This window comes from Carassius carassius, chromosome 23 (assembly GCF_963082965.1).
Source record: "Carassius carassius chromosome 23, fCarCar2.1, whole genome shotgun sequence".
In the NCBI taxonomy this organism is placed as follows: domain Eukaryota; kingdom Metazoa; phylum Chordata; class Actinopteri; order Cypriniformes; family Cyprinidae; genus Carassius; species Carassius carassius.
The window spans coordinates 23,163,834-23,189,922 of record NC_081777.1 but is presented as its reverse complement, the minus strand read 5'-3'; the positions used below and the strand labels follow the sequence as shown (position 1 = coordinate 23,189,922).

Sequence of the window (26,089 nt, the reverse complement as noted above, 5' to 3'; positions counted from 1 at the left end):
TCAAATGCACGTTCACTTATTACTAAATCTTTGAATTCGTTATAAAGTGCATGTGGTTGTGATAGCATAGAAACGTATCCGAAAATAAACCCTTTCAAAATGCTCAGTCGTCGATAGATAAAATGTTATTTTATATTAAAACGCACTTTAATGACGCACTAGCGCAGTCTGGCGGGTTTGGTTTAATAGGCGCGCTAACGTCTCGTTCACGGCAGGATCCGTAATTTATTCTGCGTATGAAAGAAATCGAAACCAAACCAGAGAATTCTAAGTTTCATTTTCTTCCCTTAAACCGGACCCTATGCGTTATGCCACCAGCGGTAAGTAGTTACATCATATCAATTCATATTATAAACATAGAAGATTTTAAATGCTTCTTCCGAGTTCATATTTTGACCAAAGCACATGGTCATTCATTAACCTTCACACAAAGTGTCCAGGACTACAGTGGCACTGTCGTTCCCTACAGGACACTTAATGGGCACAAACTGCTATGTATTTACTAAACCAGCTATTTATTTTTTTCCTATATTTTAGTAACTAACTGCTTGGACAGAAACCTTCTAAACAAAAATTTTGCATGAGCTACATATTCTTTATATAGCGAACATTACGTTGAAATACTAGTGATACCATCATGAAAGGGTTTACTACAGAAACGATAGAGAACAATAACTTGTCATGATAAGTTGTCCTTAGCAAACACATCTACTTTCTCTAGTAAATTGTGAAAATTTGTCATGTCAATATTAAGAGTAATCAATTTATCAGTATTTACAGCATTTAATTAGGGAACTGAAAAGTATATAAATTACTTATAGCAATGCACATACCTTTAGCATTTTCTAACAAAGGATGTAGTCAGTGTTAGACCACATGCACCGATATCATAAACCTGCTGTGCTTTGCTACACGTCGTGTAGATCAGGACTTAACACAATTAAATTGATTGTGATGAGTAAGTTTTGTTTGAACTAAAAAGTTCTACAAAGTGAAATTAAGAATTTTTTTCTCCCCAGCTAATGGATGAGGATGGAAATGGTGGACTGGCCTGGGGACATCCTGTCACTGGTGGCCCAGGAGGCCAGTGCCCTGGTGGAATTGCTCTGCGAACAAAACAGTGGTGTTCTGGATCGGATCTTCGCCTTAGTGGAACCTAAAACACTGGATCACATACGATCACTAACCAACACCAGAGACCGTGTCTCAGCCATTGTAGATTACTTTAAGTCTTCAGACCGAAACACATGTACACGGTTTCTCACCAATGTATATCAGTACAGTGAAAACATTCCCTTTCTTCTGGAAACTACACTGGTGTCCATAGCAGGCTACACACCTGGTAAGCCATCTGCTTTTTTTTTAAGTTATACTTTGTGGATAAGCTGCAGCATTACCCTCTGCATACCATACTGGACGTATTTACAATTCAATTAAAAGCATAATTTTAATATGAATCATAATTTAATTTAACAACATATTCTATACAGTTTATACTATGATATGTTTATAATTATGTCTCGACACAATTGTAAGCTTTGAAATGAAAGTGAAAGTATCTTGAAGATGTTAAAAAAAGAAGCTATTATTTAAAATACGAATGTTATTGAATTATGGGTTATAATTATTAAATGAAGTTAAATAATTTTTTATTTTCTATGCTTTTAAGGAGCAAACTGCAATCATACATGTGATACTGTTGATTCATCACATTCACCCAATGTGAAACGTCCACGGCTAGGTATGTTTTATTCTTAAAGACACACCCATTTTGAATTTAGATTCATTGTTGAAAGCAAACGCTCTGAGCAAATCTACTGTTAAATTTGCTTTGGTAGACAGCAACCCACTAGATATTCAACGAGAAGAGCTGCATTTGTACAATTTCTTATATTAACCCAAACAAAAATAATTAACATATTTGCTGTACTTTTACTTTACTAAATCAAAAAATTATTACTTTTCTCTCTCTCTCTCTCTCTCTCTCTCTCTCTCTCTCTCTCTCTCTCTCTCTCTCTCTCTCTCTCTATATATATATATATATATATATATATATATATATATATATATATATATATATATATATATATATATGTATATATAAAGATCTGCTGCAAAAATTACTTTAACTAGCATTACTTTAAGCTGGTTATTCAAAATAAAAATATTTGCTACAGGTTGGTCCATAAAGTGGTTTCTAAACCAAGCAGGAACAGTACACCTATCTAAAGATTAGTTTGAAACTGAACCTTGTTATTAATGTTAAAATTGTCATTGACATAATAATAATACTAAGCCATCCCAAAATCATAAACATTTATTTTGTTATATACCCATATATAACAAAATATCAAACCAACTGGCACAATAAATTATTTGTTATTTGTTTGCAGATAGCACATGGTTTAATATTTCATTTCTGAAACAATAACATCCATAGATTTTTTTTAATGCGACTGAAGTCTTTTTAAGGCTTTTGTATGAATTGCAATTTATATTCATGATACCTACTGTAAGCTCTAAAAAAATGAGTGAGTTAAAAACAACCTAATTTGGGTTATTTCAAACCCAAGGTCTGGGTAAATATAGGACAGAATACATTTTGGAATAATTTTACCCAGCAAATGGGGTGTTTATTTGATCCAGCATAATAGGTCGATTTAACCCAGCATATAGGTTGATTCAGTTTTGGTGAGGAACTGCTAACTTTAGATTGCTGGCCTGCATTTTACCCATAGCTGAAATATGCTGTAACTGACTCTAACCTGCCCATAAACAAACAGTATACATCACTGAGGACATATCTAACATTTTAACTTATTTATATTCTTTATATCTTTATGAATAAAATCATTTATTTTATGCAAGGCATCAGGCATTTCCATCACGCAAAAAGAAAGATGCGACACTCATGTATGTTGCTTTGTATAAAATTAAATGATATACAGTACAGAAACGTTTTATAGATGCAATAAAATGTACACAAACTTGTATTTGACCAAAGAAATGCATTGATTTGATGGCTGCTCTCTCTTCTTCTGAAAAGGATGCAAATACACTGAAATAAACAACTGAACCACTGGGTTACATTACGTCTAACCAAGGATCTGGGTAACACAAAAACTACCAAACAGTCGGTTGTTATGTCTGAACCATAAGCTGGGTAACCCAAAACGACCTAAATAGTGAAAACATAACCCCAAAAAATGACCCAAAAAGCTCAACCCAGCATTAGGGTTGAAAAAATAACCCAGGATTTTTTTAGAGTGTAATAATAATGCTTTGACTTTCTTACCTAGATCATGTACAGAGCTACATGGATGCTCTTAAATCCATGGTACTGCAAAAACATGAGTCAGTGGCACAAGCTGTAGTAAAGGACATCCGTCTGGAAGACACATGGGTGTATTTACGACACAGGAACCCTCCACGAGTGAAAGACAGGACTATCCAGTCTCAAGCCTCTCTAGACAACCATGAAGGAGAAGAGTCAGAGCATAAAGTTTCTGTTGAGTCTCTTTTGAAAACCACCAGCAGGGTTGTGACGCTGCTTGGCCAGGCTGGATCTGGTAAGACCCTGCTGGTTCACTGCCTCGGTCGTGACTGGGCTGAAGGTTCCTTCCCATCTATTCACCTGCTGTTCCTGCTGGAGTTCCGGCAGCTCAATCTTATCTCCCGTGATTTGTCCTTGAAAGAACTACTCTTTCTCTTCTATCCTGCTTGTGATGATGATAAGGAACAAAGGGATGCAGTGTTTGAATTCATCCTCTCCAACCCTGAGAAAGTCTGCTTCATATTTGATGGGTATGATGAGTTTTGTGCGAAGCTTACGCATCCTGAAAAGCTGGAGAGCATCAATGACCCGAACAAATCTCTTCCAATGAAAGATCTCATCTCAGGACTGTGCAGTCGTAAATTCCTTTCAGATTGCACTGTGTTGGTCACCTGTAGACCACGAGATGTGACTGACATGTTTGGAAGCCCTGGCTTCATAACTTGTGAGCTTCAAGGGTTTGACCGATTGGGTGTGAAGGAATATGCTGAGCAGTACTTCCATAAAAAAGGAGATGAACTCAAAAAGAAAGCTGTAAACTTGTTGATGAACAACCGACACCTCTTGTCAATGTCTCATGTACCTGGACTCTGTCATATTTGTTGTGTATGTATGGAACATCTGTTCTCCAGTGATGGAACTGATCTACAGCTACCAACATCCTTAACCCAAATCTACATGCAGATCCTCTTGGCATTCCTCAAACGCATCAATGGAGGTGTGGTGTCTGGTACAGCTCTGCTACAGAGATACAGATCTAAAATTGCTGAGATGAGTCAGTTGGCCCTCAAAGGACTTGAGGAAAGCACTATAGTGTTCTTGGACACAGATGTGTCTCCAGAGCTCCACGATTTTGGTGTTAAAAGCGGGATACTGTCTCGTGTGAAACTGACTCGTGAGGATGGATCTTCAGGATATGGTTTTACGTTCATGCACCTTACAATGCAGGAGTTTCTTGCTGCTCTTCACCTTATGACCAGTCAGAACATCACAGAGAGTCAACTTAAGAAGAAGCTTAACTTGAAAACCCGCTGGACCACCAAGATTGATCCAAAATCCGTTTTTACAGACTCTCTTCATGTTTACGTATGTGGGCTTGCGGCAGAAGCCTGCAAGTCCAGTTTGGTCCAGCTTAAAGGGACCGACGGCACTACGGCTTGGGTACAAAAGCGGCAAGCTACCGTCCGTAATGTTTTGCTGGGTTTTGCTGGAAGTACCAGTCAAACAGGCCCCAAAATTGTGGAGCTGTGTCGATGTGCTCATGAGACTGAAGATGCTAAGTTGGCAAGAGCTATTGGTTCGAGACCACAGTTTGAACTGCGAAATATCAGACTCAATGCAATTGACTTGGATTCTTTAGCATTTGTGACAGCGGCTGCTAATCAGAATGTATGTCTGGACATTGGTGGATGTTCAATTGATCCAGATTGTTTGGAAATCCTCCCTAGTTTCAAGAATGTGGATCATCTCATGTAAGTTTCTATAAAATTCTCTTTTATGAGCAAAAGCTTTATGTATGTCATTAGATGTGTTGTAAATTGGTGCCCATATGGCAGCTGACATAATGGTATCATATTGGTTCTTAGCTGATGGCAGAATGTTAATTTATCTGTATCGGTTCATACTGGCTGATATTGGATTTTTAATTGTGTGTGCTCATTTCTCCTATTTTTACATTTTTACAACAGCGATACTGTTTAATTTTACATTTATTTAGACAAAATAAAAATAGAATTTAATATCAACCATTTTTCATAACATCAAATATTTATCATCTTATAGGTTTCTGGTCATGTTTATGTACTCAACTTGTTAAATATATTATTATTTCAAGTTTCCGTAGCCGGAAATATGATGACAAGTTTGCAGAGGCTTTGTGTGGTATCCTGTGTAATCTCCAGGCTTTGCAGAAATTAGAGTAAGTATTTCATCCAGCAAAGTATCTGTTGTTTCCTTTATGTAATTTGTCACAGTATTGCCTTGCAGTGTGTTTTGCAATGGTTAATTGGTTTATCTCTGATTTACAGTTTTATTAGTGGTGGTCTCACTGATGTTGGAGTTGTTAAACTTGCCAGGGCTTTGAAGGATTGTCCAAACATCACTCATCTAAAGTAATTAGCCTGACATAATTGCTTTAAATATTCAAATACGTTCCTGTTCCTGATTTTTTAAATCACACATTTGGACACAGTTTGTTTCCAAAAAGGTTACAGTAGGTGGTATTGGTGTTCTGTTATGTGTGTCTGGCTGTGTCAATCAGTGTGTTCTGTCTATCTGACAGTGTAAGTGATAACTCTTTGAAAGATGATGGTATAACAGAGATTGCGGAAACACTATGCGGACTGCCCAACATTGTTTCTGTCTTGTAAGTAGTATGTTTTAAATTTCAAAAACCTGTTAACTGCTTCGACATTCTTTTGTTTATTTAGATATTTGCTACTTAAAAAACTCAATATTAGTATATAGTAAGTCTGGTGCATTATTCTTACACTTTTATTTAGGATGGGGAAGAGCAGCATCTCCATAGATGGAATCCTTACACTCATTGAGAGAATGTCTGCCTGCAACACTTTTCAGAAAGTCCATGTTGAGTATGTTGATTTTTTGGCTGATCAAAGACATTTTAATGAAAATGGAAAACGAGAAACATATAGATCCTTGATTCTTAAGCGATTTTATGTTTTACATTTTGTAAACAAGTTGTCACCCATAAATATGTCCTTGAAATCATAATGTTTATATACCATGAAGTAAAAAGTAGATTAAAGGTGCCATAGAATGAAAAATCACTTTTATAAGGTGTTTGAACACAGTTGTGTGGCTGCAGTGTGTGAAAATAACCAGCCTATAATGGTAAAAATCCACCCACTCATTGTTTTATAATCCCAATAAATCATAAACAGTCTCTCCACACTAGCAGTTCCAGATTTCTCACTACTATTATGACATACTTTGGGTAAGTCCCGACCATTTGTGATGCTCTCTGCCCTATTACCATATACACAGCCCTGAGTGAGAAGCAGCGGTCCGCCATTACTGTTTTCTTGCTCTAGCTGCTGGAGATACAATGTCAGCACTAAAGAGCCATTAAAAGTGTTGTGTGTTGTGTGTTGGGATGCACCAACGAACATAGGAGTCTCCATAGACTGCTGAGGACACGGTGGTTAAATTAAATTTTCGAGGGTAGTGTCCCAGGAAAAAAAACTGAAAAGCCCTATACATTTGTGCTAACATTTTACGCTGGACTACCTCACAAATGAGGGTCAGTTCAGCACTGGAGCTGTGTAAAGATTGCTTCTGAAAGAGGGATCCATACCAACGCTTTGTGTGCAAACGCTTCTTGGCTCTCTGTAAAGCTAATGTTGCTACCATTGTCTCTGCCTGTTTTCATTAATGCTGCCTTCACGTGCTAACAGAATGATCGTAAATAGGAATGAGGTAGTTAAAAATTGCATTTGGAAGCAATGTAAGGTCAGTAACACAGTCACGACTAGTTAAAGTGTAACACTAGTCTGCCCGCGAGCATGAGCTCTTGAAGCTCCGCAGCCTTTAAAAGTGACAAACACAAAAACAGCATGTTTTGGCTCAAAAGTGCAATGTCAACAAGCTATAAAAAAAATTATCTGTTGGGTATAATGACAGAAATCTCAACATACACACTCTGGGGACATCAGAGAACAATTTAAAATATTGTATTGATGTATTCTATGGCACCTTTCATTTCTCCACATTTTGACATGTATTTATTGTAGTCTGAGTTGTATTTTCTTCTACCTTGTGTAGTTTTTTTTTTTTTTTTAAGATATGGACATGTCACATGACCTGGCCATTTAGGTCCATTTTCATGGGATGTTCACTGTTGTTTCATTCTATACAGAGCCAATAAAGACATCAGCCTTTTCTTCTCACAAAGCTCTGATAAAGTCTGGTGAGTTCTGACTGATGTGTTAAAGCTCTATTAGCTAATAGTTATTCTCAAAGTGTGGGTAAAACCCCAGAACTCCAAATCATGTATTTTATATTTCACATTTCCTATATGCACGTCTATTGTGGTTTCTTTTTATGTGCAATGTGCAGTTGGCCAGGTATTGATGTTAGATGATAGCAAATGTTCATGGGCTTTTTAAATTTGGTGGCAAGTTTATAGTTTTAAACTGATTCAGTACTGTCTAAAATGACTACACAGTTTTGTGTCACACAAATCAATAAACAAAATACAATAATACATTTGAATATAAAGAAGCAACAAAATATTATTTCTCACTTTCTCTGCCTTAGTGAAAACACAGATTTGAATAACACTGAAGAGCCAAAGAATGTAACGTAAGTATGGAATTCTTTAATATGTTTTTATTTCTTTCTAGATAAAGCAAAAACAAATTAATCCTTAGTTACAAAGTCCTTAAAGTTAACATGAACTTTAGATTTTATGGATTCATTGTAAGATACTGAATGAGACGTGCCTTCATCTTTTGTTTGATAAGGTGGTGTATTGTGTCTATAAAGTCCAAGTGTTCACCACTGGGCAATATTCCAGGAGAATTATAGGACAGAGTCAGAGATTTGCTGTAAAAAGGTATTAGGGTTGGCAGATGTTATGCAATTACAGGCAAATCATTGCTTATATTCACGACTGCAAAAGAAAAAAGAAAAAAAAAGGTGATGCAAACCACCAGTAAAGAGCGAACTTGAAAATGTTTTTATCAAAATGTTATTTAAATCAGGAATAAGTGTGAAAGGCCATTCACAGACATGCTTTTAAACACTTTGTATAACCATGTTTTGCTGCAGCAGTAGCTTTTTTTAAAATAATTAAATACGAAATTGACTGCCATGTCAGCACCATTGTTTTAGTGGGTAGTATTTTTCAAACCAAACATACTGAACGGAGAGGAATGACATGTTTAATTGTTTCTTTATAGGTTAAAGCAGTGTAACATCAATGTTTCCAATGTAGTCAGCCTGTGTAATAAACTCAGGAGCTTTTCCTACATAACCCATGTAGAGTAAGTATTAAAATGCATCATAAATGTCACCTTCTACATTTCCAAAGTCAATAAACTTACAGCAGATTTTGTTGATATCCCCACAATTCCTTATGTAAGTAGGGTGCGAATAAAACATGTTTTTCTCATTTCTCAGTTTGTCCAAGAACTCTCTGGGTAACAAGGGCCTGAAGAAAATTCTGGAGCTTTTGCCTAAACTAGGAATGATTCAGGAGCTCAAGTAGGCCAATGTATTCTCTGCAATGTGATTTGGTCTTGACAGTTAGCCAGTGACACTCTTTTTTTGCATGTGCTAAATAACTTCCCCATATACTTGTAATTAATTTCTGTTCTCAAAAGAGTATATGTTTTTCTGAAAACTCACACAGTGTCAGTGAAAATGGTGTTGATATGGATGGGGTGGTGATGCTTGCTTCTGCCCTTTGTAACCAGAAGAACCTGAGGAAAGTGGATGCAAGGTAACTAACTACCTTATCAAAATTAGCATGTAGGTATTGACCATTTTACTGCCTGTCTGAAAATGCTGTGCTTTTTCTCACCAGTGAAAATGGAAAGAAAAAGTTGCTTCTTTGGTTTGACACCAGCAGACGGTACCGAAACAGTTGAATACATTTCTGCTTACTATAAAGTAGTGCATATGTAAATGTTAGTTTTGAATATCCATGTGCTTTTTGAATTCAGGCATAGTTCAAGACAGCTGACCTCAAATGTAACTGGGATACATCTGCATAAAAAACTCAGGTACATCTCTCAGTTGGATTCTACACATTGGTTTAGCTGCAATCATTTAATAATTTATTATTCAAATTCTTTTGTATAGTGCTTTTCACGATACACATCACACATTGCAAAGCGGTTTTATAGAAAATGTATGTTTCTACATTACAGTTAAAAGTAATGTTTGTCTTTCCAGTTTAACCCACAGTGATATCAAACCTGTCTACATGACCAAGCTGTGTAAGCAACTGGTAAAATGTGAAAACCTGCTGGACATTGAGTGAGTAGCTCAAATATTTAGGTTAGACAAAAGACTTACCAGATTCTACATGTATCCGCTGTATTGAGCTAGTCCTCATTGTTTATTTGTGTTATAGGTTCTCCCATCTAAAATTATCAAATGAGTCTGTTGAGAAGTTGATGTTGATTCTTCCTGAAATGTCTTCTCTTCAACTACTGAAGTAAGTGGACATAACAGTCTGCTTCCTGTAGCACAATTGCGATTTATCCCTATGATAAATGACCCGATATGACTATTATTCATGATGACCATGTTTTTTTCAGCATAAGTCATGTTGACCTGTCTACAAATGGGGCTTTGTTACTGATAAGATCTCTTGCTGACTGCCAGCGTGTCACAGCTGTAGAACTGAGGTATCTTATTTCAGTTCAAGTCCGATGGTAAACTAGTGTTAACGTTCTTAAATATACTTTTAAAATCACAAGTCTTGATTTATTTTTGTTTTTAACATGATTCTCAGGCACCAAGCAGAAGCATTCATCAAATTTGTTCCTGATAAAGCAGAGGCAGCAATTTGCAAGTTAGTAATGTCATCTTACCACCATTTGTGGGCATGCGCTTTCCCTTGCTCTGGTTGATGTGTGTACTTTATGACATACAAAGCCATACAAAAAAAAAAAAAACTTACACAAACCTCAAGGGAGTGTATTTGGCACAGAAATATGTCCAACTGATTTTTTTAAACTTTGGCCATGCTTTACACTCTTTAACTCTTTAAAAGTGTAAATATGTCAGAATGCATGGAATCATGCTAACAAAACTTGGCATTTGAGCGGCATTAGGTGAATTTCTTCTTCTAATTTGCTTAATCATCTATGCATACAACATTCAAGTTTGTGATTGGTTACAGTGATCAACGTCATTATACATAGTTTTCTGTAATTGAAATAAATCTGAAATAAAATAAAATAAAATATAAATATTAGATGAAAAACTTAACAAACCCAAATTAAAATTAATTAATTTAATTAATTAATTAATTAATTAAATTCTGTAACAGTATATTAGTAAATAATGCTAAAATAACATTGTCTTTGGTGCAATATATCTTGAACTGAAATCCGTAATGCTATATCACTGTAATAGATTATTCCTCAGTTAATTTTGTGGCCCTTGCATTTTTGGAAACTGGAGGTTTTGACTCTCTCTGTGATGTAAACAGGCTCACAGAGTATAAACTGTGCAAAAGCAATGTTGAGAAGCTGTCAAGGATACTGGAAAACTGTCCTCGCCTATCTGAATTGGAGTAAGTGTTCCTCTGTTCTTTTACCTCCATCTTCACATCATAGAAGCTGGTGTATTTTACTGTACTGTAATCACAAACAGTTAATTTTTATTTCTTTCTCCTCTGCAGTTTGTCTTATAACTTTCTCCGCGATGAAGGGGTGAAATGTTTTGTTGACTATTTGCCTAAACTAAAGATCTCCAGCTCAGTGACGTAAGAGTTCAGTGACAGATGTAGAGTTTAATTTAACTTGTAATTTAAATTATGGATTCATTTATCTTGTAAAGTTTACTTATTGTGCTCCTTCGCAGCCTCACCGGCAACCAAATAACTCAAGTCGGGGCACTGCATTTGGTCAACTCAATGAACACCTGTGAGAAAGTTGTTGCTGTTGAAGTCAGGTAAAGACTAACTCACTATCAATTCCATTTCTTTCCGTACTTTTTATTGACATGAACAATGATTGGCTTGTGTTTTATATGTGTTTTTCTCATATTTAGTCTTGGAGTGGAAGATCAGTCTCTGATTAAGTTTGTGCAGGAACATGTCAATGGCAAAACTCTTAGGTAATTTCCAAGAACTTATGTGTGGTAAAAACACAATCAGAGAGTCATGTGAATAGTATGATTTATTCACTCTAGTCAAAAGTGAAAGTAGTTTATGTTTAGCTTCTTCTTTCTGTTGTCATACTCTTAACTACAGGCTAAGGGAATGCAGTTTTGAGGTCATACACTTGAAGAAGCTTGTGGAAATAGTGAACCGATGCCCTAGACTACTTACATTAGAGTGAGTATTTAAACACAGTTGGGTTACTATGTGTGTGTTTTGCACATTTTAACTAATGCAACTCAGTTTATTTTTCTTGTTTATTTGTCCTCTCAGAAAAGTGATATGCTTTATAGATTATTTCTGTTATTAATCCCCTTATTTCATTTATTGAGTACTATCAGTGTTTTCAGGGATGTGCAAACTGTACATAATTGTTAACTAAAAAATGTGTTTTAAAGTTTCATGACCATTTAAATAAACCTGGATTGTTCCTCTTTTCTTTAGGTTGTCTTCTAATTCACTGCACAGTCAAGGCCTTTTCTCTCTACTGGACAGCCTGGTTGAGCTCTCCACAATCCAAACTGTGAAGTAAGATTTTACAAAGATTGTTGATTGTTAAGGATTGATCTCACAGACTATTTCAACAGTACTCATACGTTTCTTGGATGTTTTTAAATTGGCATATTTGGCACATTTTTCATGCTTTTTTCTGTTCCTCTTAGATTAAGTAAAAATGGTCTGAGTTCTGAGCAGATTGAGTATTTTGTTAAACAGTTATGTAGCTGTCATCAACACAGAGACATAAGGTAAGAAATGAACAAAACATCTTTTTATTTAAAAATGTTTCTTTAACTTCTGGAATTGTAATACTTTTTATCATGCATTTCTTAATAGATTTTGGGGTTTCTACCCTTGTCTCAGACCTATTCTATCAATGTAAAAATATGAAGTTCCACTGTAAAAATATTATTCATTTTTGCAACAAAAAATATATAACTAATAAAATGACAGCCTACACAAAGAGTGTAATAAACAAGTTAAGTATTTATGTGAATTTACATACATCAGTTTTACACAAATTATGGCCACCCTTATGTATCATTTTCAACATGACAAACATTATTGCCCTGTTAAAGATTTTCAAAGGTTAGTGCACTTGTTTACTAAAGAAACAGCTGTGTCTGAGACAACAGTGATATTAAATATGAAACATATGGAATAGATAGGCAAAAATCATTTATAGTCCAGTTGAGCTTTATTGTCATTCCTCTACATTTGGGGGCATAGAGTGGAACGAAATGTCGTGTCTCACAGGATCATAGTGATACATAAATACAGACATACTACAATGAAGTTAAACAGCATAAACCTATACACAACTAACCTACTGACAGATTTTGACTATAAATATACTATATATAAATTGTTGCCTGTACATAAACTTAAAAAAACAAACTATACAGATGCTTCACATAAATACTGTACATGCCCACAATTAAACATTGTAAGTCAATCAGCTTGTTGGGGAACAGTGCAAGATGATTTGTAGTGCAGGAGCATGTAAACATACATATATTATTGAGTCCTTTCTGTGTTTAAGTACACACAGCTGTATGTGTGGAAAGTGTCTTGTGTGCGCAGAGGAGAGTTTGCTACTACAGGTGGATTGTATAGGCCCTCTCACCTGTGAGCAGCACACTTTGAAATTATTATTTTTTTGGTGGGGAGGGGGAGAGGGTTGATATGGTCCATATTTCAGGAGGTATGGGTTTGAATGGGGTTTCAGAGGGGGGCGGGGTGATGTGAGTTCAGGGCTCTCACAGCCCCTCTCAAAGCTGTTGAGCAGTCTGGTGGAGCGGGTTCTGATGCTCCGGTATGTCTTCCTGAGTGTAGGAGCTGGAAGAGACTGTGGTAGGGATGGGTGAGGTCCTTCACGATACTGTTGGCTTTGCTGGAGCGTGATGTAAGTATAATGTCCTGGTTGGAGGGAAGGGGGAAACGATAATCTTTGCAGCTGTGTTCACTGTCCGCTGGAGGGTCTTGCGGTCTGCGCTACTATAGTTCCTGTACCAGACAGTGATGCAGCTGCTCAGCACGCTCTTAATGGTTCCCCTGTAGAATGTGGTGAGGATGGTTGGAGGGAGACTTGCTCTTTTAAACTGGCGGAGAAAGTGTAGGCGATGTTGTGCCTTCTTGGAGAGTGAAATGGTTTTGGTGGTCCAGATGAGATCCTCTGTAATGTGCACCCCCTAGGAATTTAGTGCTGCTGACTCTCCACAGTCGAGCTGTCAATGGTCAGTGGGGGCTGGTCAATGGATTTTCTCCTTAAGTCCATCACAATCTACTTTGTCTTCCCCACATTGAGGGACAGGTTGTTAGTGCCACTCCATTCAGCCAGCTGTGCCACTTTCTCTTTGCAGTGCATTTTATCATTGTTGCTGATGAGACCTACAACCATTGTGTCATCAGCGTACTTGATGTGGTTGGAGCTGAATTTGGCAGTGCAGTCCTGGGTCAGCAGAGTGAAGAGTCACCTGTGCTCAGTGTGGTAGTGCTTGAGGTGTTGCAGCCGACACGGACTGACTGAGGTCTCCCAATTAAAAAGTCCAGGATCCAATTACAGAGGGAATTGTTAAGGCCCAGCAAGTTTAGTGCAAGGTCTGGTAAATTAGGTAAATAGTGTAATTGAATGTAACTGTGTTTATTTCATGAACTTAGGAGAGGAGGTAATTCTGACTAATGTTGCAATGACAATTCAATTCAAGTTTATTTGTATAGCGCTTTTTACGATACAAATCATTGCAAAGCAACTTTACAGAAAATTAAGTTTCTGCAATATTTAGAAGTAGCTTATAAGTGGTGACTGTCAGTTTATGTGCATATGACAGGTATTTTCAGAAAAATTAATACAAGAAATAGTCAGCCAGACGATGAACACTATTATTAGCAATTATTATGTGACTGCATAGAAAGTAGCAATATTTGTTAGTTCTGTATGTTGTTTCAGTATTAGCATCATCTGAGGTACTCTGAGGGGTCAGCATCATCTCTTCTCAGGTGTTCTGGATCCAGACTGGAGTTTGTGTAAATCGTAGTTACCACGGGTGTAAATAGAAACAAATAGAGGGAGAAACAAATAGAGACATAATTAGCGTAGCTGCTGTTCCAACAAAGTAAAATTAATTAGTTTAACCCAAGCTAAAGAATAAGAATGTGCATTTGATCAGATACAACTGCAGTCACAAATTATGAGATGCGTTATTCAAATGCTTGGCGAAAAAGATGCGTTTTTAATCTAGATTTAAAGAGAGAGGGTGTGTCTGAACCCTGAACATTATCAGGAAGGCTATTCCAGAATTTGGGAGTCAAATGCAAAAAGCTCTAACTCCTTTAATGGACTTTGCTATCCTAGGAACTACCAAAAGTCCAGCGTTTTGTGACCTTAGTAACTGTAGTCTACTAGATTCTGTGTACTGTTTTTTGGTCCAATAAGTAATATCTCTGTATTATCCGAATTTAAAAGGAGAAAATTATTGGTCATCCAATCTTTTACTTTTTTAACACAATTTGTTAGCTTAGATAATTTAGAAGTTTTGTGTGTTGCACGTGCATGTGTACAGGTATGTGTCTGTGTGAGAGAGATTTGGTTTAGAAAAAAGCTTTATTTACAAATAAAAAACAATGCATACAGCAAACACATTAAAGAAAACAGAACGCCATGGGATTATAAGGAAAACACCAAACCATCTTCAAATAATGTGCACAAAGCACCATGACTACACCAAATTTGTTCTCAGATCTTTCATAGCTCTATAAAAATAAAAGTCAATCAATACTCTCAATATGACCAAAGTCAGAAAACACAAATAAACATCACCACTAGACCTTTGTTCAATCTTACTTTTCCGGTTAATATATACGGCCAACTTTGCTTGTCCTAAAATAACATTTTAGGAAAAAAACGTTTTTATGAAAATATTTAAAACCCAAAATAATAGTTTTTAATTAAACCTACCAAACAATTATTTTAGCTTCACAAATAAATTTCACTGAAAACAGAATGTCATAGTATATCGATTCTACTAATAAAAGAGTTCTTGTTAAAGACCAAAACAAGGATTCTATACAGTTTTTTACCTTCAGATGAAAAGACATGTAAAACCAAAGATTCACATGATTTAAAAAGAAAACTTAGGCCTATATTATCATTAAAAATGGGTTGCACAAATACACAGGGAAAGGGATCCTCAATATCAGGAACATTAACCCCTGCAAAAAAGTCCTTCAATATATGGTCTTCTTCAACTGTAAAACATAGTCTTAATTTGGTTAAAAACTGCATGCTCCACATGCATCCACATGCTCACAGTGAGGCCCAGTTAGTCAATAAATGTTCCAAGGTTAAAACCCTGGATTCCCGAGGAGAGATACTGAATCCTGGTAGGTTACAGCATGCTGTTATGTCCAAGAGGGCCTCAAGTATCAATAACCAATAATAACCAGTGGAGAGAAAAAAAGTTCTCAGTCTGATAGAAACAAACTGAAAAAATTCTGAAAAAATAGGCTTTTCTGATAAATCCAACTTAGTAGGATCCATTAAAAAGAGTGATTTATCCATACCAAAACCTCCAAGTGTACGCAGAATCGTGCAGCTAACAGAATGTCAACTACAATTTGTTGAACCATCCAAAAATCTTTGTAAAAACTGTAAATGGAAAGCAGCAACACTACTTTTTAAATGAATTAAACCTTGTCCACCTTCTTCTTTGGCGAGGTATAAATTACTCTGTGGAACCCAATGTAGTTTATCCCAAAAGAAATTCATAAGTATGGGTGAACTTCAGATAAAAACTGTGAAGACGGGTCTACACATGCCAATCTATGTCAAAACGAGGAAGCAATTAGACTGTTGACAATAAGAGTCTGCCCTCTGTAGGATATATTTGGTAGCAACCATTTCCATTTATCCAAGTGCCCTTTGACTTTTTCCAACACCCCCTAATTTTTTTGTAAAACACTATCATCTCCCAAATATATTCCTAAGTATTTTAAGCCTTCCCTGCCCCAATACAACCCATCGGGAAGACAAGGTATCCCATTAGACCATTGACCTAACAATAAAGCATTACCTTTTTGCCAATTAACATTGGCAGAAGACAACATTCTAAGACAACATTCTAAAATCTTTGATTAAGTTAAGCAAAGACTGCACATCACTTTGTTCACTAATCAACACCACAACATCAGCATAAGCTAAAAAACGAACATTATTATTACAATTTGGTAAACACAAGCCACATAAATGTATTCTTATTTGTTGAAGTAGTGGCTCAATAGCCAGAGAGTACAACATTCCAGACATGGAACAACCTTGTTTGACACCTCTAAGAACCTGAAAAAGGAGCACATAAGCCACCATTAATTTTCAGTGCTCTCTCAACGTCACAATAAAGTACTCTGATCATACCTACAAATTTTATACAGACACCAAAAGCAGCTAAAGCATCCCACAAATAAGAATGCTCAACTTGATCGAAAGCCTTCTCCTGAACCAGAGATATCAAGCCACAATCTAGATTTAACAGTTTAGAAACATGAAAAATATCTTGAATTAAAGAAACATTAGCAAAAATAGATCTACCAGGAATACAATGTACATTGGTCAGGATGGATTATCTGATCCAATACCCCAGCCAGTCTATTAGCCAAAACCTTGGAAAGCAGTTTGTAGTCACTGCAAAGAAGCGAGACAGGGCGCCAGTTCTTAATATCAGTAAGGTTCACTTTTTTTGGAATAAGGGTGATAACTGCCCTCTGGCAACTCAGTGGCAGCCTGCCCTCTAACAAGCTGGCCCTGAGTGCCTCAAGCAGATCCTCTCCCAGCTCCAACCAAAAAGCCTTTTTGAAGTCAATTGGGAAGCCATCCACTCCTGGTGCCCTCCCAGACTCCGTGCTTTGAAGGGCCTTGAAAAGCTCTCCCAGGGTCAAGACTCCTGAAAGCTCCACATTAGCCTCCTCAGAGACTTTAGGTAAGTTGTCAAAGAAGACACTTTCCATACAATGCCCTGAATCAAGCTCGCTTCTATACAGATTTTGATAAAAAAGAGCTGCTCTCCTCTGAATATCAGCAGGATCAGACAACAAAAAACATCAGAATGCAGTGCATAAATAAAATGCCTCTGCCCATTCTTTTTTCCAGGCTGAAAATGTATTTGCATCCATCTGATCAATGCTTTGAAAGTGTGAACGAACCAGGGGTCCCTGCGTTTTATACCACAGTAGATCTGCTTACTCTGCTTTCTTCTTAGAACAGGCTTCCATATGTCGAACTTCACCAGTAGATTGAGTCAATTTCTTAGATATCAAGTATCTCTTTTCCCAAAAGTTCTAAGAGCCAACTCCTTAGTCAATTATTTAGCAGCTTAGTGTAAAATGGCAATATGTGATCTGAAAAACTTACTGGCATAATATAACACCTACTAAAAATGTTAAGATGAAAATGAAAGCTGTAAATTCTATCCAGTCTGGCAAAAGATATAACATTATCACATGAATGAACCCAAGTGTACTGCCTTTCACTGCCATTTAAAGATCTCCAAATATCACATGATTCATTTTTATATTAATAATATGAATAAGATGGTTACGCAAAGCTAAATGAGGTTCAATATGATTCCTATCTAAATTGAGTTCAGTACAATTGAAATCGCCACCTAGAAGCAAAAAATCTTCAGGGCAACAGTTTTGTAAAGTCGAACAGTGTGTCTAAAAAAAAACAATCTTTCAACATGTACAGTGGGAACATACACACAAATAAAATAAACACATAATTAAAAAAAAAACTGCTTGAACTTTCAAGACCCTACCTTTAACAATTTCATCAGCTATGTAAGAAACAGGTCTAAGATTCTTTGAAAATGAAATGGCCACACCCCCACTGACAGAAGTATTATTATCAAACTCTCTCAACCAGTCAATAGCATTTTTCACATCAATATTTTTCTGTTTAATAACTTAATATATTGTTGTTCTTTTTCTTGAATCGTTTTCACAATTGACAATCAAAGTGGCTAAATGTACTTCATTCATAACTAATAGAAAATAAAAAAACAAAAAGCATTATTCAGGTCATTGCTAAGATTTCTCACAATTTTCTTTAAACGGTAGACTTCCTTGTTCATGAAAGAGCCGTCTCCCATAAAGCCCTTCGCTTTTTCAACAAACTGTTTTAGATCAGGAAAATATTCCTGCACTAGCACACCTCTTTTATTTTTATTCGACCTGAGGAATAACTTTATGCCTTCAAGCTCATAACTCCGGCCAGCAAACTCACATTGAGAGAGCGATACACTAGAATCAGAAGACTCAACATCACTCTCAGTGTCCTGCTCTTCAACCTTATGCATTTCACTTTTTTTAAACTTATTTTAGCATCAAGTACTTTGTCACTTTTCTCCTTTTTTGGGGTGTTTTAAAAATAGATTGCTCTTTTTCCATTCTAAAACAGTTACTTTCCTCACACATTTCTTGAAGTTGTGTTGAAGTATTTCCTGAAGCTCTATCATTTTGCTCATCACTATTGTCTCCAGAACATTGTGCCACACATGCTAGATCCTTCACAACAGCATCTGAAAGCATTTCAGTGTGAGCTGAAACCGAAGGCCGATGCCACAAGGTCGATTCAGTTGCAGACTCTCTAGATAAACCTGTAGCCATCAGCACAGAGCCTTCCCCGTGGATTCCAACGCAGCTGCACCAGCAACACCAGCCACATCACCACTTTCAGAATTCTCAATTACTAAATTCCTTTCATTTGCTGCAACTTTGTCAGGACAGTTGCAAATTAAATGGCCAAAATTGTTAAGCCAAAACACTTCATCTTTGCAGTGTTGACAAAAACAATATAATCAAAATCGTCAATCTGAAAATTGAGAGACGTCCAAATAATCGTCATCCTTATCATATAAGTGAAACGCCTAAAAGAAACAATATCTTTCAAAAGAGGCGACACACTGCTGATTAGGATCTTTTTGATCAGAGAAACCAATTTACCATATCGAGATAAAGCCTGAATTAAAAATGTAATCGCTAACAAACGGTTGGACATTTGACAAAATGACTCGCTTAGCCGGTAGAGAAAGGAGCAGAACAGGGACAAGTACCCCACTAAAACTATTCTGTGCTCAACTATTTCATTAGCCTTATCTATACTGTCAAGAAAAACTACCATGGTTTATTCTTGAGGCAGAAAGCACACTCTCATGCCCCACCACCTCTCCAATTGCCAAACAACAATCTTCTACACTCACCAATCCCTGCATGTGTTGGGCTGACATGCTTCCTCAATAAAGCGGATAGCACGCGACCCGAAAAAATGCAAAAAGCAACTAGAAACACACAGTTAGGATAGACACAGCAAAGAGAGGGAAAAAAGGGAAAAGTTTCACTCAAAGCACTCCACTCGCACTCACAGCACTCCACCTACCCATGCTCACACTCGCACCGGAAGTGAAAGAGAGAGAGAGACATGGTCACACAGTGGAGTCAGCTGTCTTAACTGTCCTTGGCTTGTGTCATGCAAACACATACGAGCTTCATCACAGTGTCTGTCACACCACTCTGTTCCCCTTTTGGGCTTGAACTGATGGTAAAACTAAGGACATTATTAACTGTCTTTACATTTATTTTGAAAGCTGAAGCTCGCGATTATGGAAAGTGGAATTACATTTCTGATAAATGCTTGTGGTGTTCGGACAATCACAATGCACTGGGTCAGTTGGCCAATCAGAGCAGACTGCACTTGTCAGAAGCAGGGACTTTGTAGAAAATCATGTGTTTTAGAGAGGCGAGGCATAGAGGACCTACAATAATGTACAGTATTTGAAAAAAAAAAGTGTTTTTTCAACATTAAAGCATTTCAATATATTCAGTTACACCAAATACACAAAATAATGTTCTTCAAAAAAATCATCATATGACCCCTTTAATATATATACAATGCCACCTATTAAATTAGCCTTAGCAAGACATAATCCATTTATTCCACCACAAAATGCTAAACACAAAACACGATTTGAAATTTGTTGGAAACTACACTATGGGGGATATACGTGGGGAAAATTACACTTCCCCTATAAAACATGTATATGCACTATTGTTAGTATACAAACTTGTGAGTGTGGCAAAATGTATTTAATGAGTTTATTTTCCTAAAGTCCTAAGTGCCCTAAGTTGAAGAAACAACAAAGACAAATATAATCTGTGATTAGTTGGTACTTTTATATAGCAGATGCACTGTGAGAATAACAATGTGTTTGGAATGTCTTTATTAGGATTGAAGAGCCGTGGCTGACAGGAAATGCTGTTGTCAGTCTCATTGCCAAATGCCTAAATTTGCAGCAACACATCAAAGAAATCAGGTGCAGTTCTGAAGCATTAACCTACAATCAACAGACAAACCAGTGTTACCACTGATTGTTTCATGACTATAATGAAAACCGTAATTGTGGGTGTATACTAAATGGTTTCTTGTGTGGCAATGTTGCTTTTATTTCATCCCAACTCAAACATTTATGTTCAATGGCACAACATATATAAATTTGTACATTTGCAAATGATCCTAACTTAATAATGGATTGCCGAGTGATTAGGTAAAACATTTAGAGCAAAATATGAAAAGAGGTGAGATGAAAAAACATATTTTACTCAATATTTGCAGTGTCAACCGTGCATCAATAAACATCATTACAGAGGGAAATTCCAGTCCTGGATCCACTATTGTGTAAGTTTGATCCTTCTATACATTTTTATTCTCATAGAATATGGAGTGTTATAAATATTGTAAATAAATATGCAAAGCTAATTTGGCCCTTTTTCCTTCTGACAGAGCTCATCCTGAAAACTTCTCATCTGCTCTGCAGTCCATCAGGTGTGTTGGTTTTTTGTTTGATTGTCAGCTTATTGTTTGTTTTGTGCTTTTATTCACTCTTATTTTTGTTATATTCGCCGTTTTTGATGTACTACTACGCTTTTGTCACATTCTTTATTTAGCTTTGATGACTGTGACATAGAAGGACAGCATCTTGCTCCTCTGACACTTCCCATTCAGAAATGTCATGCGTTGCAGGATTTAAGGTAAGCCAGTGGGAGTTGATATTAACTTTTTTGTCTATTCATTTTTTTTCCCTTAGTATAAATTCTGCTTACTTTATTTTATTTCCAGATTCTCTCAGCTCAAAGTGGACAGAAAAGGTGCAGATTTTTTTCCCGAAGTCATTCCATTCTTACGGAATATCAGGAGCCTCACGTAAGTGTTTCCGAAGATCAGTCATCTATATTTTATACTGTATATGCGGGTGTTTCTTTTTAAAACATACTTTTTACATAATATCTAACGTGCATGCATCAAAGGATATTTATGTCATTTTGCCATCACAGTGTCATTTCCACATCTCACATAATATATTGTGTTTAATAGCATTCTGTGGTAGAAATAACTGGTGGAAATTATTCTTAAACATCTTTGTAATAAAATGTCCAGTTTGTTTTTGTTGTGGGGCTAATTTCATTGCATCTAAGTATTCCTAATATGCAACATTTAATATATTTTTTTCATACTATTTGCAAAATTGGACCAAATAAATAAAATTTGACCAAATAAAATTTGAGCTAAATAGGAAATTAAGTGCAATAAAAATACTCTGCTCATGAGTGATATTGATTTCTTTTTGTATTCTTCATTATGTGTTGATGAATTGATGTTTCCAACTTTTTCAAATGGATAAAATAATTTTAACACATTTACTAGTTGTAATTTTAACATGTAATATTTTCATTCATAAAATCTACACTAAATATATATATATAAATATATTAAATATATATATAAATATATATACTATATAATATATATAGTTTAAATGTAACCAAATGATTTTTAATCTGTTTAATAAAAAGCCCAGCTCCTGGGACTTTGAAGTTGTAGAAACACCTGTATCCAACACTCATGGTGTTATAATAAGTACTGTTTTTTACAGTCTTGATTTGAAAGGAGCAGCTGAGGATGAGGTGGCAACACTTATGGAAGCATTACCAAAAACTACATCATTTGAGAGTCTGAGGTGTGTTGTCTTTCTCTTGACCCTTTTATCCAGGTTTAAAGTGATCCTGACACTGAATATTTATGTGTAATTTCATTCTGTGAGCTTATTTACCTTTTCCTTCCTATGTGTTTCAACATTTCCCTTTGCCTCTGGTTTTTCAGTTTGTCCCAGCTTGTTTTAGGTGACCGTGGAACTGCAGAACTTGGAAGAGCACTTCAAAGTGTGCCAAATCTAAAGTTATTCAAGTAAGTGTCTGATTTTTTTCATTGTTTCTCAGTGATAATGAGTGTGACATTGCTGATTGGCCAATATCTTTTTTGTCCAGTCTGTCCCAGTGCTCAGGTTGGACAGCAGCTCGAGGGCATGAGCTGGTCAGAGGTCTGGTGCAGTGTGTCTTGCTGGCAGAGATAAGGTAATACATGCACTCTTGAAATTAAGAAGTGTGGCTAGTTTTTAATGCATTCACAATCACTGACAAGATATACTGTGTATTCAATATTCTGTTCTCAATCATAGACTTGACTCTGTGATACTTGATGAGGAGGGTATAACCATCCTAGCTCAAGGCTTCAGCCGTTTGACCTCACTTAGGAGGCTCAGGTGAGGCTTTTCCACCTTGAAATGTTCATTGTAGATTTAGCTAGTACTCAATCTGCTGTACTCACCCGAGAGCTCATCCTGTTTTTTTTTTTCTTTATTTTGATTGGATGTTCTCCTCAGCTTGAACAAAATCAGAGTGGTGACATCAGAGACATTTGTGAATGGCACTGGCATACCCCGTCTACTGGCTTCTTTTAAGGGTTTTAGACAGATGGAAGAGATTGAGTAAGTATTGTGGTCAGTAAAAGCACATGCACACAAAATCCCACAGTGTTTGGTAATATGCAAATTTTTCTTTATGTTTATAGGTTGGAAAGTTGGAGAATGGGAGATAGTGGTACTTGTGAGCTTGTGAAATGCATTCCTTCATGGACTGAACTAGTAAAACTAAAGTATGTTATCTTCACCGAGGAAGAATATTCGTTTCCTGTGGCTGGGCAGTATATATTATAGTAGTGCGCCATCTAGTGGACACAATTAAAACAATTTAATATGGTGGAAATAGATAGATAACTTTTCATTGTTTAAAATATTCAGCATTGTTCTTTTTTTAATGAATTTAATGCAAGAAAGGATTAATTGCATCATTATTAATTTACCTTAATTAACTTTTTGCAGTCTGTCAGACAACAATCTGACTGATCAGGCTGGAGAGAAGCTATTGGCAGCACTATCCCACTGCAGAGTTCTTCAGAAACTACAGTAAAACATTTATTTTATTTTATTAATGTGTGATATTACTTGGGAAATCAGTAGGTGATCATTTTTGATTATTTTGTATTCACAGGCTGTCCACAAATCAGCTTGGTCAGGCCAGTGCTGCTAAACTAGCACAAGTCGTTCCATTACTGCCTCAGCTTTCAGAGCTCAAGTAAGTCCTGTGGTCTTGATGGTGGAAAATTACAGAATTTATTTTAGATGATACTATTGGTTTAAAAATATGTCATTGAGAGGGAATAACATTTTTGTTTTTATTTAGTTTGTCAGAGAATCATTTTGGCCAACAAGGATCCAAATCTCTTTGTGAATGTCTGATGAGCATGAAGGCACTGAAAATACTACAGTGAGACATTAAATACATTACATTAGATTAAAAAACATTACAGGGTAGAATGTATACATTTTTTACATCACATGCACTACCGTTCAAAAGCTTGTTAGATTTTATTTTTTGAAGACATTCATATATATCTTCACCAAAGATGCCTTAACTTGATAAAAAAATACAGTAAAGACATTCATATGTTATTCTGAAATTTCTATTCGTTCATATTAAGGTCTCCAATAAATAAATAAATGTTAAGCAGCACAACTGTTTTCAACATTGATAATAATATATAATGTTTCTTGAACACTAAATTAGCAGATTAGAACGATTTCTGAAGGATCATGTGACACCGAGGACTGAAGTACATGCTGCTAAAAATTCATCATTGGCATCATATTTGAATAAAATATAATAAAATAAACAGCTATTTTAAATTGTAATAAGATTTCACAAAATCAATGTTTTATTGTATTGTATTTGTTTAAATAAATGCAGATTTAGTAAGCATAAGAGGCTTTTTTTGGAAACATTTGCTAATCTTATTGACCCCAAACTTTTGTAACATGATTGATTATTAGATACTGCTGCATACTGTAAACCAGTGTCACTGCTTGTCTCTCAGTTTGACTTCGATTGGGAGTTCAGATCTGGTTGGTGTTGCCTCATCCCTCAAACACTGTCCGTCCATACAGGATGTCAGGTGGGATAACTCATTTCAGATTTCTTTTAATGCTGGAGTTGACTGATAAATGCATGAACCCAGACATTGCATTGTCCTGGTCCCTGTGTTTGTAAAGCTGCTGTAAGCTTATGAATCAATGTCTTCCTCAGCTTGTCTTGGAATTCATGTGATGACAGCCTGGCACGGACACTGGCTGAGATTCTACCCCTGTGTACAAAGCTGAAAAGACTTGAGTAAGTACTTGAGTGCTTGCCGTGAAGGTTTAGCTATTAGTGTGTTCACAATATGCTGATGTCATTAAAACTAATGATTGCAGCCTGGAGGCCAATAATATAACCACAGCAGGAGCCACAGTAATAGCCAAATGCCTCCCATCATGCCCCTCCATTGAAGTAATAAGGTATGACTAGCACCTACACTCTTGATTAGACAATTTGTGATTAGTAAGGATCAACTAGTAGAACGGCTTGACATGCAAATAAAAAGCTTCTTGCATTTTACACAGACTCTGGAGGAACCCAATTGCCAAAGAAGATGAAAATCTGAAAGATCCGAGACTGAATTTTTCATCAGTTTAACCACTTCTGTTTTTTTCCATTTTTTATATTGTAAATAATATTGTTGTAGTGCTTCTACCAGATTTAAAGATTGAGTTATTTAATCGGGGAACACATTACCTCATTAGAGCAATTCATCATACACAAAAACAACAACACAGTTTCCAGCTGTTCAGGGATTTGAATCATTTAATGTCCATCTAATGGAGACAGTAGGCTCTGGTAAATAAAGAGAAAGGGCAGGTAATACTTACTATCAACCTCACCTAAAAAAGATAAATTGCATTACCTTTACAAGAGTTTAACGCTTCCTGTGGATTTTCTAATTTGCAAGAATGAGAAACAATGAAAATGTGACTTATTAGCACAATGAAGCATGCAGGCTTGTAAAGTTCAGCACAATCCTGCTGTTTGCTTATACACTGCTGTAAGAGCCCAGACCTCCATTAGAGGCATTAATGCACTTATCAACCCTGGACACACACCACCATGTTGTGTTCTCCTTTAAATTACGTATTTATGCCTGTATTTAATTGATCTGCTCAACTTTTATCTTTTAATTGTTTTATTTTATTTGTTATTTTTATAATGTGCTTTACTCTGTAACACCTGTAAGGTGAAATTGCTCAGTTTTTGTGGTAAACGCACAAACATCCTGATAGCTGCACTGATAAATCTGTATTCTATTCATGTGTTTTTTATGTGCACTTTAGATTTAAAATAAAGATTTTTTTTTAATGATTTTTTGG

The 26,089-nt window shown here is 36.1% G+C and overlaps 1 protein-coding gene across 1 annotated transcript; it reads left to right on the top strand.

Annotated features, from left to right (window-relative positions):
- The first annotated feature begins 39 nt into the window (after positions 1-39).
- On the top strand, positions 40-26,075 carry nlrc5 (NLR family, CARD domain containing 5). Its single transcript, XM_059506595.1, has 44 exons — positions 40-320; positions 1,020-1,342; positions 1,670-1,741; positions 3,300-5,025; positions 5,388-5,471; positions 5,581-5,664; positions 5,835-5,918; positions 6,055-6,144; positions 7,431-7,481; positions 7,832-7,876; positions 8,476-8,559; positions 8,696-8,779; positions 8,928-9,017; positions 9,102-9,149; positions 9,241-9,300; positions 9,473-9,556; positions 9,654-9,737; positions 9,841-9,930; positions 10,038-10,097; positions 10,740-10,823; positions 10,932-11,015; positions 11,114-11,203; positions 11,303-11,368; positions 11,505-11,588; positions 11,856-11,939; positions 12,074-12,157; positions 20,684-20,770; positions 21,070-21,132; positions 21,238-21,279; positions 21,402-21,485; positions 21,574-21,657; positions 22,388-22,471; positions 22,615-22,698; positions 22,779-22,865; positions 22,970-23,053; positions 23,189-23,278; positions 23,362-23,445; positions 23,672-23,755; positions 23,841-23,924; positions 24,033-24,116; positions 24,724-24,801; positions 24,933-25,016; positions 25,100-25,183; positions 25,289-26,075. Exons 2-44 carry the CDS (start codon positions 1,027-1,029, stop codon positions 25,359-25,361), a joined length of 5,256 nt encoding a protein of 1,751 aa, XP_059362578.1. The 5' UTR covers positions 40-320; positions 1,020-1,026; the 3' UTR covers positions 25,362-26,075.
- Positions 26,076-26,089: the final 14 nt, after the last annotated feature.